The sequence below is a fragment of the Colobus angolensis genome, unplaced genomic scaffold (assembly GCF_000951035.1).
Source record: "Colobus angolensis palliatus isolate OR3802 unplaced genomic scaffold, Cang.pa_1.0 Scaffold87, whole genome shotgun sequence".
NCBI lineage: Eukaryota > Metazoa > Chordata > Mammalia > Primates > Cercopithecidae > Colobus > Colobus angolensis.
Genome location: NW_012122598.1, coordinates 3,903,443 through 3,917,678, shown reverse-complemented (window position 1 = coordinate 3,917,678; position 14,236 = coordinate 3,903,443). Strand labels below are relative to the sequence as shown.

Here is a 14,236-nt window from a genome sequence, read left to right as displayed (position 1 = left end):
GGCCTCACTGAACCAGATCCTCAGCGGTGGGCCCAAACTCATTCGCTCCGGAAAGCCAGTTCCCATCACGCCGAGCACTGGAAAGTAACTGCAACCGCAGGGTAGAAAATGGTGTGGGTTCCACTCAGCGAGAGGACCTACCCTATCGAAAACACGTTTAGGTTCTGTCAGTATGCATGCGAGGCCGCCATGTAAAGTGCGTTTCTTGTTCCAGGTGGCGGTGTAGGCGCTAAGCCTGGAACTGGTAGGGATGGAGTGCAGAAAGCGGTCAGGACACCCGATCCTGCCTTGAAAGAGAGAAACAGGCCAGACGGACGCAGTGGTTCACGCATGTAATCCCAGCACTTTGGGAGGCCGAGGCGGGTGGATCGCCTGAGGTCAGGAGACCAGCCTGACCAATACGGTGAAACCCTGTCTCTGCGAAAAATACAAAAATTAACTGGGCGTGGTGGCGCACGCCTGTAGTCCCAGCTGCTCGAGAGGCTGATACAGAATTGTTTGAACCCGGGAGGCAGAGGTTGCAGTGAGCCGAAATCGCGGCACTGCACTCCAGCCCGGGCGACAGAGCGACACTCCGTGTGAAAAAAAAAAAAAAAAGGGAGGACCAACAAAGCTGGAGATAGAAACAGGGTAGGGGGCTAGTTCTTAGGCAAGGGAATGATCGCATTGAAAAAAGGCTGAGGAGGATAGTATGGACGCCCGTGCCGGGGATGAAGAACAAGTTTTTCTAGTTGGAGTACAGTGTACTGGATGGATGCAGAATGTGAGAATGTGAACACAGACAGATTGTGCAAATTGGGGTGGGGCTGTTGAGACGACAACTATTGTTTCTCTAGGGAGAAGTTCTCCAAAAAATTCCTCCCTGACCTGTTTGAGGGGATAGCTGGAGATTAGGACACTAGGCGTGGAGGAACCATGTACTCACATTTTACGGTGCAGGTAAAATTTCCTCAAGGAAGGGAAGAAGGTCAAAATAACACTTCCTAAAGAGTGGAGGGGGAAGCTGGGGGCCTGACACAAAATTAGAGGCCCTTGTATGCTATTGTGTTCCTCTTCTTTCTCCAAAACAGTCATTACTGCTCTCAAGATCAACTGTGTAGCAGGCATTGCTGGGTGTTCTGAAACCAAGGATGAATAAAATGCAATCCCTGACCTTAAGATGCTTAATAAAGTCTGGCCAGGCACCATGTCTCACACCTGTAATCCCAACACTTTAGGAGGCCAGGGCAGGCAGATTGCTTGAGTCCAGGAGTTTGAAACTAGCCTGGGCAACACAGCAAGACCTTGTCTCTGCTAAAAATACAAAAATTAATTGGGCATGGTGGCACACACCTGTATTCCCAGCTATCAGGGAGGCCAAGGTGGTGGGATCACCCGAACCAAGGGAGGTAGAGACTGCAGTGAACCCTGATGGTGCCGCTGCAGTGAGCCCTGATGGTGCCACAAATAAATATTAATAAATACAAATAAGTATATAAATAAAGATGCTTAAAGTCTGGAGGTGGAGATAGGTAGGTAATCAGGTGATTATAATGTAATGTGCTTAATTCATTTGTAGAGATGGATACAAAATTTTCTGGCAATAGGTGATTAGGGTTTGTTTGTTTGTTTGGAGACAGGGTCTTGCTTTGTTGCCCAGGCTGGAGTGCAGCAGTGCCATCAGGGCTCACTGCAGCCTCTACCTCCCAGGCCCAAGTGATCTTCTCACCTCAGCCTTCCGAGTAGCTGGGACTAAGGTGCATGCATGCCACCACTCCTGGCTACCCAGGCTGATCTGGAACTCTTGAGCTCAAGCAATCCACCCGCCTCAGCCTCCCAAAGTGCTGGGATTACAGGTATGAACCACTGTGCCCTGCCAGGCGATTAGGGTTTATTCTGGATGTTAGCTTTGGTGGTGCCCTGGAAGAGACAGGGTGACGAAAATGGAAGGTCTTGATGTTGGATGGGGGGAAGTGGGGAGAAGCATGGAGAATAGCAGTACTGCAGGAACACTGAGGGTAGATGGCAATGCTAACAGGTGTGTCACTGGCAGAAGGAGGCCAATACCTGTGTCCCTGCCAGGACTACATGGCATCCTCAGCAATGCAACCCAGCCACTGTCTCCTAAGAAACTCTGTTTAGTGCCAATATCTTGCAAACTGAAATTGATGGTCTCCAAATTATGTAGTGTTAGAGAAGAAACAACCTTTAGAAGTTAATTAGATAGGGAAATTGAGGCACAGAAAGGGCTGACGACTTGCCCACAGTCACCCAGCTCCTCAGTGGTGGAACTGTGATGGCAACAGACTCAGCCTCTTAGAGCACACGGAGTATTCTAGAGGCCTCTGCTGAGCCTGCCAATTCCAGGGTCTGCCTCAGCCAGTTTCTCCTTCTGTAATGTTTAATATCCTAGTCCTTTTTGTCTGGTCTTCAGTGATTGACATGAAAAACTGCTTCTCATCCTTTTTAGCCTTCCCCTTTCAGTTCCCCCTTTGCTTTCTCATAGGCCACTCTAACAGACTGAGCCCTGGCCAGGATACAGCAGAATTATCAGTTTCCCAGTTCTCTGTGGTTTATAGAACCCTGGATCCGGTTGCCTATTTTAGTCCCAGCCTTGAAGTGCTGATTCACACTTAGCTTGAGGCCCTATGTTGTCGCCTCTTCCTTTCTGTTCTGCCTCTTCCCCTCAACCCTTTCCTTTCTTTGTTTAGTATTTTCTCTTCTGTCCTTTTTTCTATTCTTAGCTCTCCAGTCTCCTTTTTTTTTTTTGAGACAGAATCTCACTCTGTTGCCCAGGCTGGAATGCAGTGGCGCAATCTTGGCTCACTGCAGCCTCCACCTCCCAGGCCCAAGCAATTTTCTCCAGTCTCCTTTCTAATTTGTCACTTTCTTAGTCTGCTGGTATCTGCCCTGCCTCCTAATCTTACACTTCTATCTCTGGTGTATCCTAGTAGTTGCCATCACCCAGAAACTTGGAGTGGGCACTCGTTTTAGGCACTAAAGGGGGTAACAAAAGAAGGATGAACCCACGGTCTACCTGGGAAAGTTAGGGCACATTCAGTCACTCAGGAACTTTTTTTGTTTGTTTGTTTTGAGACAGAGTCTTGCTTTGTTGCCCAGGCTAGAGTGCAGTGGCACGATCTCGGCTCACTGCAACCTCCGCTTCCTGGATTCAAGTTTTCCTGCCTCAGCCTCTTGAGTAGCTGGGATTACAGGTGCCTGCCACTACGCCCAGCTAATTTTTGTATTTTTAGTAGAGACAGGGATTCACCATCTTGGCCAGGCTGGTCTTGAACTCCTGACCTCGTGATCCACCCACCTCTGCCTCCCAAAGTGCTGGGATTACAGGTGTGAGCCACCACAACCGGCCCACTCGGGAACTTTTTTTTTTTGAGATGGTCTTTCGCTCTTGTTGCCCAGACTGGAGTGCAATGGTGCAATCTTGGCTCAGTGCAACCTCCACCTCCCGGGTTCAAGCGATTCTCCTGCCTCAGCCTCCTGAGTAGCTGGAATTATAGGCGCCCACCACCACACCCAGCTAATTTTTGTATTTTTTTTAGTAGAGACGGGGTTTCACTATATTGGCCAGGCTGGTCACGAACTCCTGACCTCAGGTGATCCACCCACCTCAGCCTCCCAAAGTGCTGGGATTACAGGCGTGAGCCACCGCATCCAGCCCACTCGGGAACTTTTTAAAGCACTCTGTGCCTTCAAATATAGTAAATATCCACAGGAATAGGGCAGATGGACAGATTAGTGGATAGGTAGACCCTAAAGTAACCCAAAATGTATAACATAAAACTACTCCCACTGGGTTTGTGTTGTGGACTGGTAGAGGTAGCAGCAAAGGGAAGACCCTGCCCACAGATGTGGTGAAATCCAACTTGGATCCTATAACTGCATTTCTTCTAAATCAGTGGTCTCCAGCTTTTTTGGCACCAGGGACCAGTTTCATGGAAGACAATTTTCCACGAACCAGGGTGGGGGATGGTTTCGAGATGATTCAAGGGCATTGGATTTATTGTGTACATTATAATATATAGTGAACTAATTTACAACTCACTATAATGTAGAATCAGTGGGAGCCCTGAGCTTGTTTTCCTGCAGCTAGACGGTCCCGTCTGGAGGTGATGGGAGACAGTGACTGATGATCAGGCATAGGGACCCCTGCTCTGGAGGGCTTAATTACAAATAGACACAGTATGATCATGTATATCCAGTTTTATTTGCTTTTTTATCAAGGGCTCAATAGTCTTTTAGAATGTTTTTTACTTGATGATCGCAAGTCCTGTTGCAGATCTAAGAACCATTTTGGGAAGGTCATTGGACTCAGGAAAATGTTCAGTTGGAGGCAATGGTCTGAAGGAAAGACAGTTATGTCCACAGTCAGTAACTCCTGCCTACCTCCTTTCTTATTTCCTCAGGGTTCCAAGTTAAGTATGGTTTTGTACTGGGTTTATGGGAAGTTGACAGGGTGTGGAGGACAGGGCGGCAGGAAGTCAGCCTCAACTGTGATAGGACAGCTCAGTGTTATAGGTACATACCCAGAACACAGTGGCAAAGACAGACCTTAAAATGGCCATGAGCCAAGATTAATACACAAGGCTCCAGAATGTGTTTGAAGGGTGGAGGGCACAGTGAAATGTGTTGTGTGGCCTTTCTACCAGGTCAGTGTAGGCAGAGCCTCACCTAACTCTCAAGCATTATTTAAGGTGGTAAAACCTTTCAAAAATTAGAGTAGGCTTGGCGCTGTGGCTCATGCCTGTAATCCCAGCACTTTGGGTGGCAGGTGGATCACCTGAGGTCAGGAGTTCAAGACCAGCCTGACCTACATGTTGAAACCCGATCTCTACTAAAAATACAAAAAAAAATTTAGCCGGGTGTGGTGGTACATGCCTATAATCCCAACTACTTTGGGAGGCTGAGGCAGGAGAATCACTTGAACCCAGGAGGCAGAGGCTGCAGTGAGCTGAGATCAAGCCACTGCACTCCAGCCTGGGTGACAGACTGAGACTCCGTCTCAAAAAAAAAGTTAGAGCAAATTATCCTAATGTCCTTAGAAAGACCTTGTGGGAGAGGAAGTCGGTGCCTCCTTCCCTTGCCTAGGAGTACACAGGCCTTTCAGAACCTGTTTTTCCCTGGGCTTCGACTTAGGAAGGCACTGATATGTGCCTGGTTCAGATTTGATGTTGCCACTGTCTTACCCTAAGCAATAAATAATACAGTGAAGTCTGCTCTGTGCGTATGTGGAGGGGAGGGAATTCAGGATGGCAGCATTATTGAGGGAAAGTATGCTATGGAAGGAAGAGAAGGGAGTAAACACATGAATGTAGTAAGGAAGATGACGGCTTGCCCAGTCCATCCAACTTTTGTTCCCCAACCCAGCCAGTGTGTGGGTCTCCAGGTGACCCCATTTCAACCCATCATTTGAGAGGACTCACTTTATTTATCCAGGAAATGTAAGCAGAGACCCGGGTGAAGACTGTAGGCTTCTTGGAGACATTACAACCCTGCTTGGACACAAAGCTGGTCACTCCGTGGACAGAATACTTGCCATTCACCAAGCAATGGAGGGGACCCCCAGAATCACCCTGCAGGGAGGAGAAACAGAGTCCTGACACTCCAGATCTTTGGGCTTTTGCTTGCACTCCCCCCGCCCTGTGTCTCTGGTTGTGAAATTCTGTACAGTTTTAAAGTTCCAATGCAAATCTCCACTTCCTTCATGTCCCCACAATCAAAATGAATCTCTTCTTCCTTTCTAAACAACCACAATACTTCTTCTCTTTTGCTGCACTTCTTTCATGTTCTGCCTTGTATTTTGGTTTCATAATTTGTTTTTGCCTCCCACACATGTCTATGAGCTTCCTGAGACAAAAACTCTTACCAAGATCTTTCCTCTCCACAATGCTAGCATAGAACTTTAAACATCTAAAGTTCAGTTGCTTTTATTGGCTTAAATTGAACTTGGGGTGGCAAAAATAGGGCATTCTAATAATTTCTTTATCCCCAGCATTTTTACACCAATGGGTATAATTAGACCAAGTATTTAGACTTGGTAGTCAACACATGCTAAACTAAACTGGAATGAAGAGGAAAGTGATGTATTGGGTTACGTGTTCAATCGGGAACCTGGGTTTATGGAGTATGATCTTGCCTCCCTTCTTACTCAGCTTCCAGAATGCCAGGTCCATAATGCCACATGTAAAACGGGAAGATACTTCTCTGGCAAAACTGAACAGCCCGCCGGGCGCAGTGGCTCACGCCTGTAATCCCAGCACTTTGGGAGGCCGAGGCAGGTGGATCACGTGGTCAGGAGATTGAGACCATCCAGAATAACAAGGTGAAACCCTGTCTCTACTAAAAATAAAAACTAAAAACAATTAGCCGGGTGTGGTGGCGGGCACCTGTAGTCCCAGCTACTCAGGAGGCTGAGACAGAAGAATGGCATGAACCTGGGAGGCGGAGCTTGTAGTGAGCCGAGATCGCGCCACTGCACTCTAGGCTGGGCGACAGAGTGAGACTCTTGTCTCAAAAAACAAAACAAAACAAAACTGAACAGCCCAAGAGGAAAGACCTGAGGATACTGACGTTGGAGGTCCTCCACGAAAGTGGCCTAGCCAGATCGCCTGACAGAGAATCCACTATTGATGAACCCCATCTAAGGCTCAGAGCTACCAATCAGCCCACCCATTCTGGATAAAAATACCACCCCCACTCTGAAAAAAGCAGATGGTTAAGGATCACTAAACATCTAAAGTATGCCTCTAATATAAAAATAAAGATTGAAACAAAGAAACAAGGAGCTAAATAAAAAATGAAGGCAACCAAGACTATGTAGGGAGAAGAAAACAAGCAATAAAACCATCACTAATAGGCCAGGCACGGTGGCTCACACCTGTAATCTCAGCACTTTGGGAGGCTGAGGTGGGCAGATCACCTGAGGTCAGGAGTTCAAGACCAGCCTGGCCAACATAGTGAAACCCCATCTCTACTAAAAATACAAAAATTGGCCGGGCCTAGTGGCACATGCCTGTAATCCCAGCTACTCAGGAGGCTGAGGCAGGAGAATCGCTTGAACCCAGGAGCTGGAGATTGCAATGAGCTGAGATTGTATCACTGCACTCCAGCCTGGGCGACAGAGCAAGACTCCATCTCAAACAAAACAAAACAAAACAAAACAAAAAACACGACTAATATGCATCCATGATACAAGAATGGCATACTACTAAACAGAACATTCAGACAGCAAAAAGAGCCTTTGGAAATTATAAATTTGATAGATTTAGAAATGATAGACTAGAAGACTTGGAATATAAGGTAGAATAAACAAGACATAGAGAAAATAAGAGGACCAGCTTAGGAGGTAAACATGTGAATAACAGAAATTCTAGAAAGAGAAAAGGAAATAGAGTGGGAGGAAATCAACAAATAAACAACATTTTCTGGATCAAAGGTCTGGAGTTTCCAGGAAAACCCACCCATTAAGTGTCCCTCACAATGAATGCAAATAGATCCACATAGACCACTAGGTCAAGAGAAGATGATACAGGTCACTTAACAAATTAGTGGAGAGTGTGTGGGGTTGAATTAATGAAAAATTGACTATATTAAGCAAATAAAAAAGATAATTATTAACAGGGAAAATTGAAAACTTGTGCAGTGAGGGCTGACCATGGTGGTTTAGGACTGTAATCCCAACACTTTGGGAGACTGAGGCAGGAGCACTGCTTAAGCTAAAGCCAGGAGTTTGAGACAAGCCTGGGCTACAAAGCGAGACCCCCATCTCTATAAAAAAAATTTTTTTAAATCAGCTGAGTGTGGTGGCATGTGCCTGTCTTTCTGGCTACTCAGGAGACTGAGGTGGGAGGATTTCTTGAGCCCAGAAATTCAAGGCTGCAGTGAGCTGTGATTGTCTACTACTACACTCCAGCCTGGGTGACAGAGTAAGATCCTGTCTCAAAAAAAAAAAAAAAAAGTTATGCAGCAAATGAAAAGTAAACCTAGAATATATTACACGATTTTGTTGTAAATAGTATTTTGTATAATCATAGTAAATACCGAATGCTGATCTAACCAAAATATTTTGAGAGGTTGAGGTGGTGATCAGAAAATGTCATGCTTGGAGGGCAGGTACATGTATATAAAAAATGAAGAGAATCACATCTGCCATAATGTCTGAACTGAAAAATAGCAGTGTAAGTATGTAATTTTAAAGATATAGATGTAGACACCAAAAGAATCAGCTGAAGAGTTGAAAGTGGCCTCCCGTGGGGTGGGAGAACTAGAGTAGCTATTCTTTTCCATTATTGAGCTCCATAATCTTATTTGCCAACTTAAGTTACAATAAAAAGTAAAACTTGGGGCCAGGTGTGGTGGCTTACACCTGTAATCCCAGCGCTTTGGGAGGCCGAGGTGGGCGGATCATGTGAGGCCAGGAGTTTGAGACCAGCCTGGCCAACATAACGAAACCCCGACTCTACTAAAAATACAAAAAGAATTAGCCAGGTATGGTGGCACATGCCTATCATCCCAGCTGCTGAGGAGGCTGAGGCACAAGAACCCAGGAGGAGGAGGTTGCAGTGAGCTGAGATTACCCCACTGTACTCCAGCCTGGGCGACAGAACAAGACTCTGTCTCAAAAACAAACAAAAGTAAAACTTAAAAAAAAAAACTAGGGAAAGAGACCAAAATTTCAAATTGGGATAATTCTGTATGTGTGTTTGTTTTGTTTTGAGACAGGAGTCTCGCTCTGTCACCCAGGCTGGAGTGCAGTAGTGCCATTTCGGCTCACTGCAACCACCACCTCCCGGGTTCAAGTGATTCTCCTGCCTCACCCTCCAGAGTAGCTGGGACTACAGACGTGCGGCCCCATGCCCCGTTAAATTTTTTTTTTTTTGAGACGGAGTTTCACTCTTGTTGCCCAGGCTGGAGTGTAATGGCACAATCTCAGCTCACTGCAACCTCCACCTCCCAGGTTCAAGAAATTCTCCTGCCTCAGCCTCCCAAGTAGCTGGGATTACAGGCATAAGTCACCACACCCGGCTAATTTTGTATTTTTAGTAGAGACGGGGTTTCCCCATGTTGGTCAGACTGGTCTTGAACTCCTGACCTCAGGTGATCCACCCCTTGTGACCTCCTAAAGTGCTGGGATTACAGACATGAGCCACTGAGCCCAACTTTTTTTTTTTTTTTTTTAAAGACAGAGCCTCTGCCCAGGCTGGAGAGCAGTGGTATGATCATAGCTCACCGCACTCTCAATCTCAGCTCAAGCAGTCCGCCCACTTCAGTATCCCAAGTAGCTGGGACCACAGTGTTCGCCACCTTGCCTGGCTAATTTTTTAAATTTTTGCAAAGACAGGGTCTCTCTATGTTGCTGAGGCTAATCTCTAACTACTGAGTTTAAGTGATCCTCCCACCTCAGCCTCCCAAAGTGCTGGGATTATAGGCATGAGCCACCGTGCCCAGCCAGGGGTAATTATTTTAAAGTGGAGCTACCTGTACTCCACCCTAACTGCTATTTAGGAAAGGATGTTTTCTTTAGATTATTGTACTCAAAACAAAACAGTCTCTTCCACCTAAATTCTATTAGGGATTGGAGAGTATTTCAGGGGCTAGAGGAATGATAGATAAATGAATTGTATATAATACTATTGTCTTGTACTAATTGACCTGAAAAGAGACCAAGCCTCTGGAGAGCTGGAGGGTGGGGCTGAGGATTTTAGAGCAGAAGGAATAGTTGGAAGAGAACTCAGTAGGGATGGGCTGATTGAAATGGGAGATTCTAAGTGAATCCAGTCTGAGGAGAAGGGTTGGAGACCCAGAACTCTGAAAGCCCAGAAGACACAGTATTTGAGAAACTCCAGTGGGGAGGGACCTGGGGACACAATTACCTCTGAGAATTGTCAATTTGGAGTGGCAGCCAGAAGAAAAATACTCGTTTTTTTAGAGCTCAGGGTTTATGGGAGAGCACAGCCATGTGTATTCACTCAGAAAAGTTAAATCTTAGGAAGTTATAGGTGAAGCTGGCTGATGAGGGCCTAGAAGAGGTTGCATTATGCATTAGTCTCTCTATTTTCCCCCTTATTTCCAGGTAGAGTCCCTGGGATACAGAACTTTTAAATGTTAATACCAGGAAAGTCTAGGGCAAACTAGGATGAATTGGCTAGTTTATTTCCATGGTTCTTTGCACTCATACACCCAAAAAACTTTTTAATCCTTTTTTTTTTTTGAGACGGAGTCTTGCTTTGTCACCCAGGTTGGAATGCAGTGGCGCGATCTCTGATCACTGCAAGCTCCGCCTCCCGGGTTCACACCATTCTCCTTCCTCAGCCTCCCTAGTAGCTGGGACTACAGGTGCCTGCCACCTCGCCTGGCTAATTTTTTATATTTTTAGTAGAGACAGGGTTTTACCATGTTAGCCAGGATGGTCTCGATCTCCCGACCTTGTGATCTGCCCACCTTGGCCTCCCAAAGCACTGGGATTACAGGCATCAGCCACGGTGCCTGGCCTGACCCTTTCATTTTATAGTTTCAGCCAGCCTGCCAGCCTCCTGCCAGCTTCTCTTTCTCCTCCATCTAGTTTGGACCTTGCAGTTGATCTGTAATCCTGTCCTTTTACCCCAATCATACAGGAAATTGTCTTTGAGTAAAACAGAGTGAATCATATACCCATGTGGTCATAGTCTGGTCTCCAAACAACCAATCAGCAACATCTTGGAAGACAGTCCTCCCATTCAGATTAACTTTTCCAGACCCATACAACCCTGTCCCCTCCATTTTCAGCAGTCAAATTGACTCCTCCTAGTTCATGAGTAACTACAAGCAGTAATGTAGAACACCTGTCAATGTTCGGCTACCTTTTCTGCAAAAATCCTGCAAACTTTTCCATGTCTGTGTACACATCTGGTATCCCTCTTCCTGTTCAGAGCCAGCTCCATCTGTGCTCTTAGTTCCATATCTTTCTTCTCCTGTGGGATCTTGTGCCATCCATTATTATTATTACCTCTCTCTGACTACAGGATTCTTTCCTTTCTGCCTATTTATGCACTCAGTTTTCTTTTCTCTTTTCTTTTTTGAGACGGAGTCTCAGTCTGTCGCCCAGGCTGGAGTGCAGTGGCGCGATCTTGGCTCACTGCAAGCTCTGCCTCCTAGATTCAAGCAATTCTCCTGCCTCAGCCTCCTGAGTACCTGGGATTACAGGCACGTGCCACCATGCCTGGCTAATTTTTTGTATTTTTAGTAGAGACAGGGTTTCACCATGCTGGCCAGGCTGGTCTCGAACTCCTGACCTTGTGATCCGCCTGCCACGGCCTCCCAAAGCACTGGGATTACAGGTGTGAGCCACTGCGCCCGGCCAATTTTTTTCTCTTAGAAGATCCATTCCCTCCTTGACTTGCTGTCCTTAAAGCTACCAGACATTTTTGTTCTTCCCTTTTTTTTTGTCCTCTTTTGAGACAGGGTCTCACTCTGTTCCCAGGCTGGAGTGCAGTGGTGTGATCATAGCTCACTGCAGCCTCGAACTCCTCGGCTCAAGTGATCTTTCCACCTCAGCCTTCCAAGTAGCTGGGGCTACAGGTGCACTCCACCACATCCAGCTAATTTTTTTTTTTGAGACAGAGTCTTGCTCTGTTGCCCAGGCTGGAGTGCAGTGGCACAATCTCTGCTCACTGCAAGCTCCACCTCCAGGGTTCATGACATTCTCCTGCCTCAGCCTCCCCAGCAGCTGGGACTACAGGCGTCTGCCACCACGCCCAGCTAATTTTTTGTATTTTCAGTAGAGACGGGGTTTCACCGTGTTAGCCAGGATGGTCTCGATCTCCTGACTTCATGATCCGCCCATCTCGGCCTCTCAAAGTGCTGGGATTACAGGCATGAGCCACTGCACCTCGCCTAATTTTTAAAATTTTGTAGAGATGAAGTCTCCCTGTGTTTCCCAGGGTGGTCTCTAACTCCTGGGCTCAAGTGATCCTCCTACCTCAATCTGCCAAAATCTTGGGATTATAGGCATGAGCCACTACACCCGGCCAGTTATATTTCTTATTGCCTCTTTATTCCTTATCCTTCAGACAAGCTTCTGCCCTCACCACTCCACTGAAACTGCTCTTGCCAAGGTTACAATTGCCAGAGTGGCCACTTTCAGCTCTTATCTACTGTGGCTTCTGGGTGAATTGTATTATTATGTGATATCCGTAAGTACTTCCTGAGATTTCATAATACCCTTATTACCAGATTTTTATCTTACATCTACTTCTCCTTTCTTAGATCCTAGTGGTTTCTTTGTCCTCCACCTATCCCTGAAACACTCAAGTATTTATGTTCTGACAGTTCTTTCCCAACCCACTGCTCTTTTCTCATTCAACAGTTTTTCCCTGGGATGGGATCTGATTTGTTCTCAGTGGGTATCTTTAGCCCAGCTCTTCCTCGAGGCCCCACTCTTTCTATCTAATTTCTTGGCCAGGCGTGGTGGCTCATGCCTGTAATCCCAGCACTTTGGGAGGCTGAGGTCAGGAGTTCAAGACTTAGCCTGGCCAACATGGGGAAATCCCATCTCTGCTAAAAATACAAAAATTAGCCAGGCATGGTGGCACATGTCTGTAATCCCAGCTACTCAGGAGCCTGAGGTAGTAGACTCACTTGAGCCCATGAGACAGAGGTGGCAATGAGCTGAGATAGCGCTACTGCACTCCAGCCTGAGGGTGAGAGAGGGAGACTCAAACACAAACAAACAAACAAATAAACAAAAGACAACAAATTTCTTACCAGTTGCTATACCTGAATCTCAGGTATAGATCTCAGACAAAGCTTGTCCGGAACCAGACTCATCATCTTCTCTCTCAAACTCTGTAAATCTTGTCTCAGGGCAACAATGCCCTCCCCCAAATCACTTAAACCAGATGCTTGACTGTTGTTCGAGATCCTACTCCTTCCCTCCTCCGGTTCCTGTCACCACTGCCTTAATTCAGGCCCTCAAACTTCTTGCCTAGATCATTGCAATAGCTCTCTAGGCAATCTCCCTGCCTTTCTTGCCTTCTTCAAAAACATGCCTAAAGAACATTTCTAAAAGGTGAATCTGGTTGTACTAGTCCCCTGTTCAGAAGTCTTCGATGGCTTCCCAATGCCCAAGAGATAAGGTTCATGTCCCCAAGCCTGGCATTTGAAGCCCTGAGTTGTACGGCTCTTGCTTGCCTCTCTAGTCTTGCCTCTTGACATTTCCTAGTATGGTGGTAGCTTCTATTCTAGCCCAGGGGTCGGCAAACCTCTTCTGTTAAGGGCCAAATAGTACATATTTCAGGCTTTGCAGGCCATACAGTCTTGGTTGCAACTACTTTGTGTTGTAGTACAAAAGCAGCCATAGGCTGGGCATAGTGCCTCACGCCTATAATCCCCGTACTCTAGGAGGCCAAGGCAGGAGGATTGCTTGAGGCTAGGAGTTCAAGACCAGCCTGGGCATCATAGTGAGACCTTGTCACTACCAAAAACAAAACAAAATTAGCTGGGTGTGATGGCATGTGCATGTGATCCTAGCTGCTTGGGAGGCTGAGGTGGGAGGATCATTTGAGCCGAGGAAGTTGAGGCTGCAGTGAGCCAAGATGGCACCACTGCACTCCAGCCTGAGTGATGGAGCAAGACCTTGTCTCTTCAAAAAAAAAGCAGCCATAAACAGTTTGTAAATGAGCAACTGTGACTGTGTTCCAATGAAATGTTATTTATGGGCACTGAAATTTTATATAATTTTCATGTGTCATGACATATTATTATTCTGATTTTTTTTTCCTTACCATTAATAAATGTAATAATCCCAGCCTGGGCAACATGGCGAAACCCTGTCTCTACAAAAAACACAAAAAATTAGCTGGGTGTGGTGGTATGTGCCTATAGTCCCAGCTACTAGGGAGGCTGAGGTGGGAAAATCACTTGAGCCCAGGAGGTTGCAGTGAACCATGATGGTACAACTGCACTCCAGCCTGGGCAACACAGTGAGACCCTGTCTCAAAACAAACAAACAAACAAACAATATATATATATATATACACACAGAGAGAGAGAGAGCACGCGCCAGGCGTGGTAGCTCATGCTTGTGATCCCAGCACTTTGGGAGGCAGAGGCAAGTGGATCACGAGGTCAGGAGTCCGAGACCAGCCAGTTCGAGACCAGCCTGGCCAACATGGTGAAATCCTGTCTCTACTAAAAATACAAAAATTAGCTGGACGTGGTGGTGCATGCCTGTAATCCCAGCTACTCAGGAGGCTGAGGCAGG

The 14,236-nt window shown here is 46.5% G+C and overlaps 2 protein-coding genes across 2 annotated transcripts in view; both read right to left on the bottom strand.

The window, feature by feature from the left end:
- The window catches only part of BIN2 (bridging integrator 2), a 65,243-nt gene extending 64,939 nt beyond the window's left edge, over positions 1–304 (bottom strand). The window contains exon 1 of the mRNA XM_011930641.1: positions 142–304. The gene's annotated coding sequence lies outside the window, so the exon portion shown is untranslated. The remainder of the gene's footprint in view (positions 1–141) is intronic.
- Positions 305–4,320: 4,016 nt separating this feature from the next.
- The window catches only part of CELA1 (chymotrypsin-like elastase family, member 1), an 18,821-nt gene continuing 8,905 nt past the window's right edge, over positions 4,321–14,236 (bottom strand). The window contains exons 7-8 of the mRNA XM_011930640.1: positions 5,421–5,570; positions 4,321–4,338 (exon numbers count right to left, since the gene is read on the bottom strand). Of these exons, the coding sequence (XP_011786030.1) occupies positions 4,321–4,338; positions 5,421–5,570 (168 nt within the window). The remainder of the gene's footprint in view (positions 4,339–5,420; positions 5,571–14,236) is intronic.